This window comes from Melospiza melodia, chromosome 3 (assembly GCF_035770615.1).
Source record: "Melospiza melodia melodia isolate bMelMel2 chromosome 3, bMelMel2.pri, whole genome shotgun sequence".
NCBI lineage: Eukaryota > Metazoa > Chordata > Aves > Passeriformes > Passerellidae > Melospiza > Melospiza melodia.
Genome location: NC_086196.1, coordinates 12,373,365 through 12,391,189, shown reverse-complemented (window position 1 = coordinate 12,391,189; position 17,825 = coordinate 12,373,365). Strand labels below are relative to the sequence as shown.

Genomic DNA, 17,825 nt, shown 5'->3' with positions numbered 1-17,825 from the left:
CACATCAGAAGACTCGGATTTAGATTTGTTGAGTGAAAAAAACAAATGGTAGTGGTGTTGATGAATAAACCAGGGGAGCCAAGTGATACAGAGGGCAGAAATAAATTGATTTACAGTCAGTTTTGAATTCTTCACACTTGGTGTGACAAAATGCAGGAAGTCCAAAGGCCAGGAATGTAACTTGCTGCCAGAGAATTTAGGGATTGGAAGTTTAGCTCAGTGTCAAGAATGTGCAGTGAGATAATTAGTGACAAAAATCTTAATGCAAGATTAAATTTTATCCTGCTGGACTGAAGCTTCTGTTGGAGACTAAGGCAATACCTAGGTGAGAGTCAAATTATTAATTTCTCTACCATGATCTGCCTTTTTGGTTACAGTTTCTTACCCCATTTGGACATCCTTTGAAGCAAGACAACTGTTGTAGATGGAGCTGGTTTTGCAGTTTGTCCCCAAAAGCTGAAGGTTGAGTAGGTTTCTCACCATGCATCACGTGGTGCAGAATTCAAGGACACACAATCCCACAGCATGTGGTCCCTGCCCAGGATGTGGTGGGATCATTTCAAAATCATTGCAGGAACTGATGCAGTGTCTGTCTGTGTATAAACAGCAAATGCTTGGTGTAGACATGGCCCTATTGAATGCAAATTACCACTATTATTTTTGTGTTGTGGATTACCAAGCTTTTCCATGAAGTTACTTAATATCAAAGTTTTCAAGTACTTTTCTTGGGTTTGTTTTCATTTGTTCATATGAATAGGTCAATGTTTCCATTTCCAGCTGAAAAAAGTGATTGAAGTGTAATTTCTGCAAAAACTATAGACTTGGTCAACAAAAAGAAGAATGTCAATGCTACAGTAAATTCTAATTAATGTGAATTGCCTTTAACTGTTGCAAGAATTCTGATAATGGAAGCCTAATCCAGTGCTCAGCATGGGTTTGATTTTCAGTAGTGCCAATTTGTTCTGACCTTTAAGCAGACAAAAAGTAAAATTCCTGTTTGCTTTCAAGATTTGGGGTGGTTTAATTTTCTCCCCAGTAAAAACTGACAGCTTCCCTGCTGCTGTAGATAGCAGCAGATAGCACTGCTGATAGCAGCAGTGACTCATCTCAGTTTCATGCTTCTGCCACTCTGGAATTTTTGTGTGCATGTGCAGAAGCCCCAGCACGGATTTCTGCTCTGTGGCTGGAAGGGCTGAGCGAGGAAGCCCAGCCAGCCATACTCTAACACTGGCACTCTGACTTTACATTCAGATGCAGTTGTGTGTTTAGTAGTCAGCAGAGATTTGTCTTTGGGATAGAAGTTTATATTTAGTTTCTGTTATGAACAGGTTGATCCCCCACCACAGCTTTTTTATGAACTGTAGGAGTCAGAGTTTGCCTGTTTGCCAGACTGATGATGGCATGAGCTTTGCTGTGAACCCAAGAGCTGGGTTTCTTTAACAAAGAGCAGTTTATCCTGCTGTCCTTTTCTGTGATCTTCATGTGCATCCCTGGTTTTGGGATGTCCAGCGACCCTCTAAGTGGTTCTAATGGTTTTCCTGATGTCTTTCATTCTTATAGATACATGGGATAGTACTGCCCATCTTTGTCACTTGTGGCCTGCATCTCTTCACAATATCCATCCCTGTCTTCCTGTGCTGCCCTAATGTGCATTATTTGTACTTTTTTCCCTCCTTGATATTTGCATTTTTAACCTTTGTGGGCAAATGGACTGGGAAGTGGGAAGGCAAGAGGACTCTGTTATGAAGGGAGCACCTACAGCTGCTGATCCATAATTACTGAGGTGTTGAACAAGAACATGATATCCCTTGGTTTCCTTTCTCACATTTTCAGGTTTTCACTAGAATAGTAAGATTCTGCCCCTCAATACCTGTGAGGTGCCTCAAATTTTGGAAGTTCATGTGTGAATGAGTTTATAGTTGTATCCACAAGGAAAAGAAATGCAGTCAGAAGTGAAGGGGTTGGTGTCACAAGTGTAGTCTAGACAGTAATTAGTGTCTACCTAGAATCAGCTCCACTTGATCTGATTTTGTGACCCAGCAGGACTTTGTGATGTGGTATCTTTGTACAGCAGTGAGGCTTGTAGTTTTTTGATAGCCAGACATATGGTCTGTTTCCAGAGAACACTGCATCCTGGTGGCTGGGCAGTTCCTCTCTGCAGGATGTATGAAAGCATGTGATTTGGGGGTGGGTTGTGCTGGGGGTTTTTGAGCATCAGGTCATATGATGCTGTTCTGTTGTAAGATGGGATGGCTGTATTGCCCTTGCCTTCACTTTGATTATGAGGATGTTCATTCAGTAGACTTCCTCAATTTTTATAATGTCAATGTTTGGCAGTATATTGCTTTTTTTCCCTTTGGAAAGTGGTCTATTGTCATTAATAGGACAAACTGTTATTAAATCAAGTAGATCCAACAGTGTAAGTTTTGTTCCTCACTGATCCTTATTTAAGATGTGATTAGTGAAGGAGATAATTTGCAAGGTTGGAAGTGTGTGAGGTAATGTGTGGGAGCCATTGTGGGTATTCAGCTGTATTCAAAACCACCAGAAACAGCAGCTTAATTATCTATACAGCTTCTGCTAAACAGAATTTGCAGCCTTAAGGAAATATTCCCACTGCCTAGAAACAGATGTTTATTTTACTGTGGGGAAAAACGTTGGAGTAGTATAAAGGTGCTGCTACATGAACAAGTTTTTCCTGAGATGAGCTAAAGGGTATTTAGCAAGCTGTTAGCTTTTCCATGATACCCATCACTGGCATGTCTGAGTGTGTGATAAGGAGGGAGTAGTTCCCCAGTGTAACTGCAGGAGAAGTGCTCTGTGGAGAGGTGGACAGTGAAGCAGCAGCATCCCTGCCCTCCCAGCATGAGGGCTGATTAACCCTACCCGGAGGCTTCCTGTGCTGCTGAGAGTGAGTGAGTGCAGGCACCTTGTTTTCTCACGTGGTTTGACTAGTTTGGTGCAGCTGGGATCGAGTTAAAAACATGCCTTCTAAAACATTCAGCACTGCTGATGTGGCTCACCATTCTTACTAACAGGTTTGTCCAGAAATGTGCTCAGAGTGTAAACTTTTATCTTGTTATGGTTTATTAGAACACTGCCATGTATTTGGTTCTTGCTTTGAGCTGGTTTCTGATAAAAGTTCTTCTGTTTACATGTTCTTGATGAGCAAAACAGCAACCACTCTTCAGTGGAAACAAGTAAACATGATTTATCTAAACTGTTTTGTGTGGGATAAGTGTTTCAGTTCACTTTGTATTGTGTCTCTGGCAATGTCTCTGTACCAGATGTGCTGGAGAAAGATGTAACAGCACGTGCCAGGAGTTGTTACTGAACAGCTTTCCCACGATGAACCTTCTCTCTCAATGTGTCCTTTTCATCAACAGTCTCCTAAAAGCAGCATAAGCTGTTCAGAGAGGGTACCCACAAACATTTATGCAGGGCTGCATCACCTCCTGCCTGGCACAGACTGTTTGTGTGCCCAGTTGAAATGTGAATATATTTGCCTTCTCCATTAGCTCTCCCTGGATTGGTGCTGTAGCCAGTGAGTGGCTCTTACTGCAAACACAGGGGCAGCTGTTTTATGTAGGGTGATGGACACCTGCTTTAGCTCTTGTGCTTCAAGCTGGAAAGACTCCAGGCTGTGTTTCCTAATCTAAATTCTGAGATTCTGAGTTATATTTCCAATTACTGTGTTTGGTTACTTTAATGAATATATTTTAATGTACAAGAAGAGCATACAAAACAAAATAGTAACAATTAAGAACGTGGAGCCCTTCTATTCAGTCACTCCTGAGCTGTATCAGAAAAATTGTTACTAGTCAGTCAACTGCTTGTAAGCTTTTGATAGGTAGATTGGAAATCAGCTTGAGATCAGAACCCAGATGTAGTCGATGAGCACTGCATGAAATACAGCTTGAGCCCCTTCAGTCTTGGAGATGGCACTGATTTAACAGTCCCACTGCAAAATCATTCCTGAATGTGTTTGCAGTGCCTGTTGTAGGACTGCTCTCTGTAGGCTTGTCATCCCATTCCAGTGCCTTTGACTGAAAAATTATTTCTGCTTTTATTCCCTTGGGATGATTGGAGAAATAACTGCAATTATTCCTGCAAGGCCCACTGATTATCTAGTGGTCTTTTTTAAATCCCAAAAGTAATTTTTTTTTTTTAATTTTGGATCTTGAGTTTTAGATAGGAACACTTTCTGTCATGGGATAATTTTGAAGAGAGTTCTAAAAAATATTAATTATATCTTCTGAGTTAAAACTTCACGCTTCCAGATAAGCTTAACCTTTCCAGAAATGATGCAGTGCAAAAGAATGCTTATGAAATGGCTGACTTGCCACAATTACTTGTTGGGTTCCAGACAATAGATGGGGCATGAGATCATGGGAATTTACTGTTGTACTTAGGAAAGCCAAGCTGCTTGGAGAAGGCTGACATTGGTATTTGAATTGCTAGCTGAGCACTGAAAGAGAAACTTCTGCTTTTGAAATATGTGCAGTGTCCTCCAGCTCAGGGAGTTAAGCTGTTCTCCCGTGCATTCTTGAGCTCTTTGGTGCTAGAGCAGAGTTTAATAAAAGATACTTTCTGTGTTAAGTCTGGAAGTCTAGTGCCACCAGAAACAAAGTGAAAACAAAGAGGCAGGAGTTGGTGAGGTCAAAGCTGAGGGCAGAGGTGGATCACTGCTGTGGATTTCTTCTTGAGAGCTTTGGGATATTGTCTTTGTCACTGATGTTCCTTCCCTGTCTGTCTTACAAACCCGATTTCTGTATGTTCTTAGGAGGTTTCTCTCCGGGAAGGAAGGTGCCATGAGGTGAAGGCTAGTGGCAATAAATAAATACTTGCCATATCAGGATGCAATTAAGATGTTCCCTGAAATGACAGGAATGCAGAAATCTAGGAGGGTGTGGAAGGGAACTAACCACAAAAAAATGGTTTGAGAAACCTAAGCTCAGATCTCTTGAAGCCCATGGGGAATGACTCTTGGACCATAATGAAGATAATGGGGAAGGAATACCAGAAAGATTTTTAAACTTGAATAAAAAGTCAAGTATATGCTTTCTATGGCTCCCATCCACAGTCTGCTGTACAGTTGGATTCTGTACAGTTCTGTGTTTTCTTTACAATAATGACACTTCATCTTTTATTTTCAGTAAGCCATGAACATGGATTCATTTCGCAATATGAACATTTTACAGGAAACTTTTGTTTTGAGTGTATTACCAATATATTTGTTTCACATGTGTCTGATACCATAATTTGTTAACAGATTATGTCTGGGAGCAGTGTATCTTAAGCCTCTACTTATGTTGTAAGTAAAATTAAAAGCAAACAGATTTAGGAAGGGCAAGAGGAAATATGAACAAGTGCACTCTTGTTTCAGGGTTACAGGAACTGGGAGTGCCGTGTGTTTCATTTGTTACTTCAATAGAATCATCTTACTCATCTTCATGAACTTCTTAGGTCTTGTTCTTACTACCCTTCCTGTGTCTCTCTGAGACATTTCCAGAAGGGTGTTTGTGTATATTAAGGTGGAGTAGGACTTACTTACCAAATAAAAAAGCCTGATTTTTTTTTAGCAGACTTCTCAGTTCTCTTGCCATGAAACTGAGACATTTTGTCTGGCCATAGCGGCAACTGCGTCTTGCTTTTTGGCATGGCTTTCTCTTGGTTCTGGTCTGTGCTTCAAAGGCAGAGGTGGAAAAGGACAGTAATGTTTTGTAGCTGGGGTTGTGCCTCTTGGGCAGAGCTTGTGCTTGGCAAGTCCCTGAACAGCACGGCAGTGGTACCACACCTCTTGTTTCATGCCCCATGTCCCACACACTTGGTCTGTATCATAAACCAATGTTGGATATCCTGTGTATTGGCATTCACTTTAATTGAGGGGTCAGCTCTAGCCTGAGTGTAGTGACAGAATCTCGAGTTTGATTAAAAGAATTCAGAACTGAGCAGTTTAATGAGGTTTTTTCCCTAGAATTGATTTCCTTGCCTGTTCCTACCCCTTCCTAGGTGGTTCTGGATGAGGGCGAACACCAGATAAAAAGCAAATAATTAGAACAGACTTTTTAACAAAAAAAGAGCTGTTTGGAGGGGGAAGTTAGGCATTTACTCACTGCTTGGCTCTAGTGAATCAGCTCTGCAGCATTTGGCAACTTAAAATGAAGGCCCTGCCTGACATGCAGCGGTGGGGCACGTGTGGGGAAAATCCCAAGGCCACCAAACACAGTGATAGAAACTTGTCTTTGCATATAACCCGAAACACATGGTAATCATGTGCAGGTGCTCTCAACCTGAGGCTTGTAAACAGAAATCAGGAGATTGCAACTGCACTGCCCTTCCTGTGTTGCTCAAGGCCGGGGAGGGAGAAGCCTGGGAACCGCTGCTCAGTGGCGCCTGCTGCCCAAGAAAGGAGCCCTGTCGCTGTGCCTCGCCTGTGAGTGGGTCTGGTGCAGGGCCAGGAGGGCTGTCAGGGTCATCCTTGCTTCTGTGCCTTCCTCACTTCAGCGTACACAAGCACACCTGTGGCTGTACAGGGCTGGCTAATTCTCCCCACCCACCCACCCCCTTGCAAAAGGAAAAGCAAGGTGCTTCCCTTGCCCTCATCAGTGCATGCATTCTTAAAGCTTTCCTGGGCTTTGGAGGCATGGATTTGGGCATAAATTATGGTACTGAGTGACCGGTTTAAAAAACCCATATTATTTCAAGAGCTATGGGCATCTAGATTTTAAGTTGCCAATCTTGGTTTGTTGCACAGTAGTTGGTAAAACAGCTTATTAGTGGTGCTGCTTACTTTAAAGGCCACTAAAACACATGAGGTGCCTTTGCTGAGTGGGGCAAGCTAGTGACCCCACTAGCTAGGGACTCTGAAGAAATGCCATCTTCCTTAACAGAAAACCTCTTTGGTAGCTATCAGGTCTGGTTTAGAAGCATAGTTGGAAATGGAGGGGAAGGAAACAGGAAATTTTTTAAAAAAAGAATATCTGGATGAGCACTTCTGTCTCTTGGAAAGCACATCTGAGTCCTCATTTAGTGCAGTGAAGAGTGAACACCTCTGGCTGAGAAGGAAAATAGCAATGTGGGAATAAAAACCTGTGGTTAAGGCTTTAAATAGCAACTGAACCTGTCAGTGCTAGTGGAAGCCAGGGTGGTTGTTGGGTGTCTCTCTGGGTGGTGGGTGCTCCAGAGAAGCAAGAGTGTGGATGGGTGTTTGGATGAAGAAATGCCTTACAAAGTAGCAGGAGGCTTTATCAGCAAGAGCCAAGAACTGTTTGCAGCTCTCCTGCACTTGTTAATGGTGGAAACATCTGCAGAATATTGATGTGAATTTGTAATTTGTGTACTGCTCCCTTAAGAATTCAGGCCCATGGTCTTCTTTCTCTGAACAAGTTTTCATGTTCTGAGTAGGAAAAGGAGTTTTGCATGATGGTAAGGTATTGGGAAACCAGGGTATCTCACCTGGATAGTCTTGTTAGTTAGTTCTGATTGATTGTGCTGTCCAGATACCTGCTTTCTGGCTACTGTTGGGCAGAAAGGCCCAATACAGTCCAGTCTGCAATTAACTAGGTTTAAGCCTCCTAGGTTTAACTATTTTCTTCCTCAGACTAATGTGGGGACCAGCAGGTGAGGAGAGTAATTCACTCCAGAGAAATGGGGACATTCTCCCCATGTAGTTTCTGGAGGCAGCCAGGGAGGGCTTAGTTCTGCATTGCTGTGGCAATAAAAATGATGAGTTGGTTGCTCAGAAGTTGTAGAAAAAGTGAAGCAAACTCTGTCTCTCTCAGATTGTCTTGTCTCACTCTGTGATTTCTACTTGTGTACACAAAATAGGCCATTACAGAAATGTACAGTAGTTATCCTAAAATTAGAGCAAACTGTGGTCTCACTGTTGAAATGGGAGTCTCTGGTTTGCTCTTTTTTTTATGTGTGCATTTGGTAAGAAAGTCTTTTGAAAGTAAAACTTTCCTTGTTGGTCTTTCAGACACAGTTGAGTCCATGCTTTCAGACTACGACATCCTCTCCCTGTCTAGCATCCAGCAGCACTCACTGAAGAAGAGGGACCTCCAGCCTGAGACACATGTGGAGAGGCTCTTAAGTTTTTCAGCCCTGCAAAGGTAATTAAATCATCAGTGATAAAATAGCATAATATTTTACTCCAGTTTCTGATGAGTAATGTGCAGTTTCAAACCCAGAAATTGTTGTCTTGTTTTCTGTCATGACTGGCCAGTTCTTCTAGGTTAGTGATCTCCATGACTTCAGAGAGGCTCAGAGGAAAGGGGAAAGTAAGTTCTGTTTTATTTCTCTGGTGGCTGAAGTGACAGTAATTTAGGATTTCTTTTGCTTTATTTTTAGGTTTAGTTTCATGTAGATTACTTCCACTGATAGGGTTGAATCTCACTTATACCTCTTCTGGCAATGTTGTCAGTACTTGTCTGTCCTCTGGTTCTTGAAAATCTCAGCCTTCAGTTTGGGATGTGTGTGTGGTGTGCTGCCCAAGAGATTTATTGTATTTCATCTTTTGTTTGTTTGGTTTGGTTTTGGTTTTTGTTATAAGATGGGAAATAAAGGTCAGGTGAAAGGGAGAGGAGAAGTAGAAGGGAGCAGGCATTAAGATTGCAGCGATTTTATTCTGAGAGTCAGAAAAATGCCCTGCAGGTATTTTAGTGCTGAAACTGAATCTGAAATGGGGAGCAGGGTCAGTATAACACTTTGTATTAACAAATGTAGATTCATTTTTGTTTGTCTGACATCTTGTCCTCTGTGCATTCATGTGCTTTCCCGTGTCATCTTCAGCTGTCATGCAAGTAATGCATAATTGTTGAATCTCAGAATGTTTGAAAGGGCAATTTTTTTGAGTTTGGAGGGGCAGTTATGAAAGGTTGATGGGATCAGATGTCTGACTGTCCCTGTTTTGCACTGCCTCATGCACGCTGGCTTTAGGGTGAGGTTGCCATTGACGATTACAGAATAATTGCAGAGGAGCATGCCAAAAATCCTTGACCCAAAGCCCACATAAACCAAGAGCCCACAAGGCTTCTTCTAGAGAAGGAATATTTCTTGGGATAGTTTGTAGTTTTTGTGACAATATATTGTAAAAAATGTAGAAAAATGTAGGGAGTTCAGATTTCTGTTAATGGTCTTCTGCCTGTATTATGTCAGAAAGTAAGAACTTCAAGATAATTTAATTTCAAATAGATGGAGAAATTTTTTGGTCTGATTTTTTTTTTTTTTTAATAGTTACCAGTAACTGGTTTTCCTTAGCTGCAAATGGAGAAGGCACATCATGAGCAAACTCTGACTGTTTTGGATTTGGGAGGTTATTTTTAAACTTTTATTTAATTAAACATCTGTGACTCTAAAATATTTACAGTTATCAATTACATGGTATATGTTTTTGTAGCCTGCTTATCAGAATTAATGCTTTTTAACTTCTTTTGGACCCTCAGTAAAATGGAGATTGAATGTATCTGTTATGTGTATACTTGGCTTAAAAATAAATGTAAGTAAATTCTTTTACAGGCACTTTAAATTGTACTTAACTGCAACTGCTGAACACTTTTCAGAAAAATTTCAAGCATTAATTGTGGATGGTGAAGGCAAGGAAAAGGAGTATCGTGTTCAGTGGCGAGACTTTTTCACCGGACATGTCGTTGGTCAGTATGAAGTAGACTGTGGGTCAGTGCTGAGAAACCACAGCTTTGCTTGGGTCTCTTGGGCAGAGTAAATGGTGTATTTCCCTCATTTTCATCAGATGTGGTTAGGATGAAGAAATAAACGTAATTCTTATCCTGTTGGGTTTTCTGGTTTTGTTTTTGTGGTGTGTTTGGGGATTTTTTAGGTTTGGTGGGTGGTGGGGTGTATTGCATCAAGCTCCTAAGACAGGACTCTTGTGTTGAGTTTGGCAGGACACAAAGGTATAATTTACTTAAGCAGCAGCTTGCAAATTATTATTTTTTTTAAATGCTGATGGTAGCTTTAATTCCAGCTGGAATGTAGGACTTGAATGTTCCTTGCCCCAGAACACAAAGCCAAGGTAGAGGTGATGCTGTAATGCCCAGACTGTTCAATTAAAAGACTTAAAGATAGTTCTTTGTAGATTACTTCTCTGTAAAGAAAGATGCCACGCTCCACTTTCATGCAGTACTAATGCTTCTGCTAAGTTGTTTTGATTTCTTTGTTGCCTTTGTGATGTGGTGAGACTTTCCCACTGGAATGCAGGCTGACGCCGTGAAATTGCTGTCTGATAGTAGTTAGATGCACGCTGCTTTTGTTGGCAGTAATATTGTGTCCCCCATTACTAATCCCCAGAGCCATCTCAACACTTTCTGCAAAATTTTCTGTTAAGTCTGAGTCTCGTTTACTGTGACTATTGGGAAGTTAAGACTTGGGGGAAGTGCTGATTAATTTCGTTTTTTTCTTTAAATGGAACAGTACAGAGACTGAGGAAGGTAATTTGTCATGAAGTTTAGAAACAATTAGAAACCCCCAACAAACAGTGTCTGTGCAGGAGCACATGCAAACAGCTGAAATAATTTAATGCTTCCATGCTTATGTTAAAGGAGAGCATAATTCCAAGGTTGTGGCACATATTGGAGATGAAGATTTTACAGTGCGAATCAATACTGATGGAGAAGAATACAATATCGAGGTATGCTTTGTTGTGATGGAAAACTGTATCCAGACAATCACCTTCTTTTCCTCTGGGTGTTCCTCTGCCTTGTTAGTTATGTTGACACTTCTGTAGCTCAGACTAGATTTGGTGGTAGTGTTTGTTTTGGGGTGAGGAGGGAGAGCAATAAGAAACCAATTTGGCTTGTAAGTGTTGACTTTTCTTAGTGAGTGGCATTCTCTGACTGTTGCATGTTTTAGGTGCATCAGGGAGAAGGTATATTTTAAACAGGAAGGGGTTTCAGAAACAGAAATAGATAATGTCAGAAATTAGTGGTGATCATGGCCTCTAACAAACTGTGGCAGTCTAAACAGAGTCAAGGTCTGTGAAGCTTTTTAAAACTGGCTTTGTTACATCTTGGGAAGTTTTCCCATTCTTAGAGCTTCATTAAAAATCTGATATTTTATCTGAAAATTGGTTATTTTTCCCTACTCCTTTGTTTTTCACCATTTTACTTGCTTGTGCTATTTTGAACTCTTGGTTAAAAAAAATATTCAACAAATATATAATTAGAGACTGTCATAATGAGATATTCAGTGCAGTATATTCCCAGACACAAGCAGTATTTGACTGGCTGAATAACAGTAATTATGGCTGAGTGTTACATGGATATTGTAATTGTCTCCAAACCCAAAGATACACAGAATTATGGGTAAACCTGAGAAATCTAGTCCTGTGAAAGTATAAAAATGTGATCAAAATGTCCAAATCACTGTAGTTGTGTTTTACATTGAGAACATACAGTATCTGTTTGCTTGTGATGTAAAGCATTTTTGTGTTTGTGCTCCAGAGCAGTTGTGGGTGTGCCTTGTCTCTCACAGGGGTGCAGCCAAGCCCCTGTTCCTGGCTGGCTGTGTCTGTGCAGCTGGGGCAGGCAGTGAGTGCAGCCTCTGCCTTGCTGGGGTGTTCCCAGGTCAGCTTTGGCCACTACCAGCCCTGGGTGAGATGATTGCCATGTGCAGAGGGAGCTGGCCTGAGTCTGTTCCCCAAAGGCAGCATGGGCAAAGCTGCTCTGCCATTTCCTGCTTTTGTTTTCAGGGTAGTTGTGTATGGTTTGGAAAGGCTGTGGGCCTTTGTGTAAACCACTGGTGCTCTCACACCTTGCCTTAGTGTGTGAAACCTTCAGTTTTGTGCTGCAGACATGGCTGCTGACATGGCACAGCCTTCACATTCTGGGACCTTTTTGCTGTGAAGTGAAAGCACAGTGTGCTAAATGATGCTGGCTGAAGTTGGAAGAACCCTGTGCAGGGGCCAGAGGAGGCCCAGAGCCAGGTGCACTATGCTGCAGGTGCAGGCAGCCTGTGCTGCTTGCCTCTGGCCAAAGAACTGACCCTGTCCGTGTCATATGCAGTGTGTGGCTTTAGCTTTAACATTCAGATAAAAATAGGACTTGTCAGTAAAGTAAAAAGATTATTTTTATGCGTCTGCTATGGGAATTGGTGTCTTTCCTTCAGATTTCATGGTCTTCTTTGGTTTTGGAGAAATTTATATGCTTGTGAGTGACTTAGGTAGCTGTTGAACATTGAAGAGCCCACATTCTGCTGTGTGCTTGAAGGCTCTCTGTTACCTGCCTCCTCCTGTGCTTCTGGTCAGTCCACGGGTTAGCAGTTAAAGATATCCTTCTGACTCCCTGCTCTTACAGAGGGGAGCAGAGGAACCTGAGAAGCCTCTTCAGCTTGCTCAGATTCTGAGGAGAAGAAAAATTCTCTCCTATGGCTTTATCAGGTAGCTGCCACTACTTTGTTAAGATGCTCTCAGACTTTTGCATTCCCATGTAGCATAAGAGAGTTGATTTCTGTTGGCTGTCTTGTGGATGTCATTTTATCAGTAGATTTGTTGCTGTGGGTGAAGTGCATTTGTGTGTGTAGACAGAAAACTGTGGAGATACAATGATGCATACATAAAGTTTTTTACTTATCTAGACTTTGGGTTCATTGTGTTTCTAACTTCTCCTTGTGCTGTCAGCCACTGTGGAGATTTGTAGATGATGTGGAAGATGAAAGACTGCTGGTCTACAGATCTGAAGATATCAAAGACTTCTCAAGGTTGCAGTCCCCCAAAGTATGTGGTTATTTAAAGCTGAGTGAAGACGAACTGCTGCCAAAAGGACTGGAAGACAGGAAACAAAATGAAGGTGAGTGTCCATACCTTGGGAGAGCAGCATCTTTGAAACAAATTAGCTCTTTCAATTCACTGTGGGCATGGAGGGGGAAGAAGCAGCACTCCTCATGCCTCTTTAAACAACTTTGTACTTCTGTGCACTGTGCAGCAGGACCTGTTTGGCCTCTACGATCACTCAAGGAATCCATCTTGAGCTGTGATAAAGTTTTGAGAGTTTTTGGTCCCAGTTTCCTCTGTTCTTTGCTGTCTTAGCAGAAGTTGGGGTAATGACTAGGAACAGGAGGAGGAGAGGTGTTAAGGCTGTGGTGATGACCTTAAAAGCTCTATAGGTAAATCTGATGAATAACTCAGTTTCACTGCCATGCATTCTTTTCCTTACAGTAAGTTTGAGGACTGTTAGGAAGACAAAGTACAAGAATAGCTATTAAAAAAAAAGCCCCAAACTAAAACTAAACATCCCCATTCTCCTCCCAGGAGCCCACCCACGCTCAAATTCAGGTCTTGAATAAGGACAGTAGACTCAGCAGGGGTAGTAGTATTGAGTGTTTTTTTAAAAATATTTACTCTAGAAAGCCCCCATCGGAAGAAAAGAGCTGTTGCAGAGAACTCCAAGAACACGTGCAAGATGTTGGTAGTGGCAGACCATCGTTTCTTCAAGTACATGGGCCGTGGGGAAGAGAGCACCACTATCAACTACTTGGTGAGTAACTGTACCCTGTTAGCATTTGCTGGAATAGATGCAGGAAAATGCAGTAGTTCAAACACCATACAGCTTATACTGCTTTTGTACACATGATATTTACCTGGGAAAGTGCTAAATCGTGGTTTAAAGCTATTCTGCAGTGAAGCTAATGTAGTTCAGTAGTCTTCAAATTTCACTTGAAAGCAAATTCCTTCCTGCCATATACTTCTGTTAGCTATGCTGTTTTCTGCCCAGGAACTTCTCTTTTCTCAGTCAGAGCTCTAGAATCTCCTGGGTTTTGAAATCCACTGCAAATGATCTGAGCATCTTTAAAGTTCTTGCATCTTTAATGAGAAGTTAAAGCAGCTCATATAGATCTTCTTTCCCAGATTCTTTCAGGATTCTCTGTCCAGAACAATAAATTAGAGGCAGGCCCAGTAAACAAGTTGTTTGGTTGTACAGAGGTGGTGTGGATTAACCCCAGCAGGCAGCTCAGCCACAGGCAGCCACTTGCTCTCCCCTCCCAGATGGAATAGGGAGAGAATCAGAAGAGTAAAGGTGAGATAACTTATAGATTGAGATAGAAGCAGTTTAATAGCAAAAGTTGCTCACAGCAGCAAAGCAAAAGAAGGGAATTAATTTACTGCTTCTCATCAGTAGGCAGGTGTTCAGCCATCCTCAGGGAAGCAGGGCTCCATCAGGTGTACCAGTTACTGAGTGATCCAGCTGAAACACTGGGGTTGTCTGTCTGACAGGTTTTTGTGAACTAGAACAAGGCCCTTCTCCCTTTCAGCAGAAGGGGAGAGTATGGGGGTTTAGGGACTGAAGACAAAACAAATTAAAACAGGTTTGGAGGCCTGTTGTTCATCTAAAGTCTCTTTCTGAGCTTTACTCTTTGAAATGCTAATCACTCTGTTCCACTTTTGCTGGCGTATTGACCTTTCTGTTCCCAGAAATGCTTTCACATTCTTCAGGTGAGGGGGCCTCATTTGGTGTGTTTGCAGAAGTGCTCTTATCTCAGCATCTGACATGTGCTGAGGCTGACCCCTGTTGTGTTTCCTGGGTAGATGGGTACTGTTAACAACACAGTGATTGGAAAACTGAAACATAAACTTTTACTGAGTGGTTCTGAATGTCACTTCTCCTTCTCAGCAAGTTTGGTGGTTTATATTTAGTAGAAGGTGTTTTTTTTAAGAAAACAGCTTGAAAAGGGAGGTATTGATTGTGAGCACTGACAAGAGACTTCCTGGAACTTTGTGCTTGAACCATAATGAGGAAAATAATAGGTTTTTGGCTGGGTGAGGGAAGCAAGCCTGGGGGGTCAGTTAAACTAGTTAAGCACTATGCTGAAACAAAGCAGTAAAAACAGCTCCCTCCTCTGCCCTTCCCCTCAAAGAAATCTGGAAAATTAGTGTTTGAACAAAGTGTTTCTCAAAATGTCTTGTTCTTAATATTATTGCTATTCCATTATACAAACAAAAGTGATAAATGGAAAAGTTTGTGCTACTTTTTTATGATGGAAAATTTTCAAGTATATTGGATAATTCTGATCCAAAACCAACAGTACTTGGATCTAGGGAGTTGGTCTTGTTACCTTACACGAGATTCAATTTTAATTCAAGTGACTGTTTCTAGGTAAGTATGTAGCAGTTTCTGTGAGTGTCTTTTGCTCCCTGAAAGCTCACTTGGGTAACTTGTTTTCTGTTCCACACAGATTGAGCTGATAGACAGAGTGGATGACATCTACCGAAACACTTCCTGGGACGATGGAACCTTCAATGGGTACGGCATACAGATAGAGCAGGTATTCACTGCACTCTGCAGAGGCCTTCCAGCTTCAAGGAGCGTGCTTTAACCAGCAGTGCTTCTGATTATTTTGTAAAAATAGTAAAATAATAAAATCCTACGTTAAAAAAATAAAATAGTAAAATCCTACATTATTAACTCCAGCCAGGAGCACTCTGAAATTGCATCTTGCCAGTGTTAATGATCTGACATGATGCCCATTTTCAGTTCCTTGCAGTGTTTGAGATGTGAATTTCCATATTTATTCCTGATTCAAAAGTGCATTTTTCACCTGAATATGAGCAAATTTTGTTTCATTCAGACATACTCATGCATTTATCTCATATACCTGTTGCTAGTGCTTGGCTTTCAAAGTCTGAGAGGGCCTCAAACTCAGGTGAAAACAATCCTGCCTGAAGAGCTTTAATGACTTCCTTAGACATCATATTGGGCTTGTATATGGACACAGGGAATGTTGTGACTTCAGTTTTTGTTATGGTGTCTTGAAATGCACAGAAATCTGGAAAACAGCATTAAAAACAGGAGGCCATCAGCTCAGCATCCTGCAAGAGCTGTGGTGTGGGACATGGAGACTCATGGTACAAGCCAGCTGCCCCTTTGCTGGGAAAAGATCTGCAGGCATAAAGAAGGAGCATTACTTGGGCAGGGAGGGGGTGGAGAAACATGATGAACTAATTCTGGATTACTGGGAAAGTGGCAGTCCTTTAACATGCATTTTGGTTAGCTAGAGCTCTGAAATTATTTGGGGTTATTTATACTGGTTTTATTTGTTTGGGTTTTTTCTAAAAGTAAAAGGCATCTCAAAGCAGAATTTTACAGTGAAAACTTCTGATGTTATCCTGTAAAAGGGTTACTTACAATGTAGTTATGATTTAGTTGGTTTATTTAACTAGCAGAGACTGGAAAGTTAATATTAGAATCATGCTGAGTCTGAATTTTTCTCCTTACAGATCTATTAGGATATTTAAAATACATTGAAACCTTTTCTGTAGCTATAAAATTGACAAAAATTCCTGTTCATTGTTGTTGCCCTTTTTGACATGTAGATTATTATCCACAATGAGCCAAATCCTGTAAAACCTGGAGAAAAACATTATAACATGGCAAAAAGTTACCCAGATGATAAGAAAGATGCCTGGGATGTGAAAATGCTGCTAGAGGTAGGTTGTAACCCTTGAAAAATTGTGGCCCTTAACAGAAAATTGGTCATTCATGTGGCTGCTCTGTAGTAATGGGTGAAAGTCCTCTGCTCCCTCTGCATGATGTGTAGATGTCACACAAAGTCAAACCAGCTGCTGTGCCCTGCAGCCCTTGGTAAAGGGCTCCCTTGCATAATTACAGAGCAGACATCAATTAGTCTTATTAATGTGGTCTGAGTCAGGCACTCCTGATGTGTCTGGCCCTGAGACTGGCTGCCTTGTGACCTTCATCAAGTTATTGTGCTTGGCTTTGTCCTCCCTGTGGAAAGGGAGAATGAATAGACAAGTTATGTAAATGAATGTGTACAGTGTACTTGGGCATGAGTTTAATTTCCTGCAGCTCTGCAGGACTGCTAAGCAGCTACTGTTTTCTGACTTAACCAGATCTGGGGGGTACTTGTCTGGCACGTTAAATAAATATTATTATCTATAGACTTCTAACAAGCACTGTAAGCTAACTGGGATTTGACTTTTTTTTTTTTAAAGCAATTTAGCTTTGATATTGCAGAGAAAGCAGCTCACGTGTGCCTTGCTCATCTCTTCACATACCAAGATTTTGACATGGGAACTCTTGGACTGGCTTATGTTGGCTCTCCCAGACCTAACAGCCATGGTGGCATTTGTCCTAAAGGCAAGGCTTCTTCTTCTTCTCTCCTAGTTCTGGGTTGGAAGCTAGTTTTTGTTATTCATGTTTAATTCATATCTCCAACTTTCATGGAGTGTGTTGTGTTATTTGCACACACTCTAGGAACTGGTTTTTTACATAGAAGGGATGGCTGGTTTTTTTTGGCTGGAGCTGGAAAAAGGGGGAAGGATAAAAGTCACTAAACAAAGTTGCTAAGCTATCTGGTGTGAGCAGGCTGTATAGAAAAACCCTGTTCTAAGGGCTGCTTTGTGTGGGCACATCCTGCAGCGGTTCTGGAATGGCAGATGCTGTTGTCTTGGAAATTTCTGCTGGTTTTGCCTTTACTGCAATACATGAGCTGTTGGAGCTGTGCTTGAAAGATTCCCAGCTCCAAAAATTGGCAGGGTCTCACTAGTGAGCCTGTGAGAACAATAAAGCTGTAAAGCTGTTCATTTCCCCAGACAAGTATCCCTCTCTTCCCAAAAGTACCCTGAAACTCAAGAAAAATGTTTCTCAATTTTAATTTATTTCTCACTCTTTCAGCTTATTACAGTCAAATTGTAAAGAAGGATATCTATCTGAACAGTGGCTTGACCAGCACCAAGAACTATGGGAAGACCATCCTCACAAAGGTAGAAGAGGATCCTCCTCATATGTGTGTGCTGGTGATGTGTGCCATGGGATTGTGACAAACTCCTGTGCTCTCTCAGAAAAGAGCTGCTG

The 17,825-nt window shown here is 41.5% G+C and overlaps 1 protein-coding gene across 1 annotated transcript in view; it reads left to right on the top strand.

Annotated features, from left to right (window-relative positions):
- The window catches only part of ADAM17 (ADAM metallopeptidase domain 17), a 34,459-nt gene that overhangs the window by 4,187 nt on the left and 12,447 nt on the right, over positions 1-17,825 (top strand). Inside the window, exons 2-10 of the mRNA XM_063150818.1 lie at positions 7,982-8,114; positions 9,520-9,653; positions 10,560-10,648; positions 12,635-12,803; positions 13,360-13,490; positions 15,187-15,276; positions 16,325-16,438; positions 16,964-17,108; positions 17,646-17,734. Coding sequence (XP_063006888.1) covers positions 7,982-8,114; positions 9,520-9,653; positions 10,560-10,648; positions 12,635-12,803; positions 13,360-13,490; positions 15,187-15,276; positions 16,325-16,438; positions 16,964-17,108; positions 17,646-17,734 — 1,094 coding nt within the window. The remainder of the gene's footprint in view (positions 1-7,981; positions 8,115-9,519; positions 9,654-10,559; positions 10,649-12,634; positions 12,804-13,359; positions 13,491-15,186; positions 15,277-16,324; positions 16,439-16,963; positions 17,109-17,645; positions 17,735-17,825) is intronic.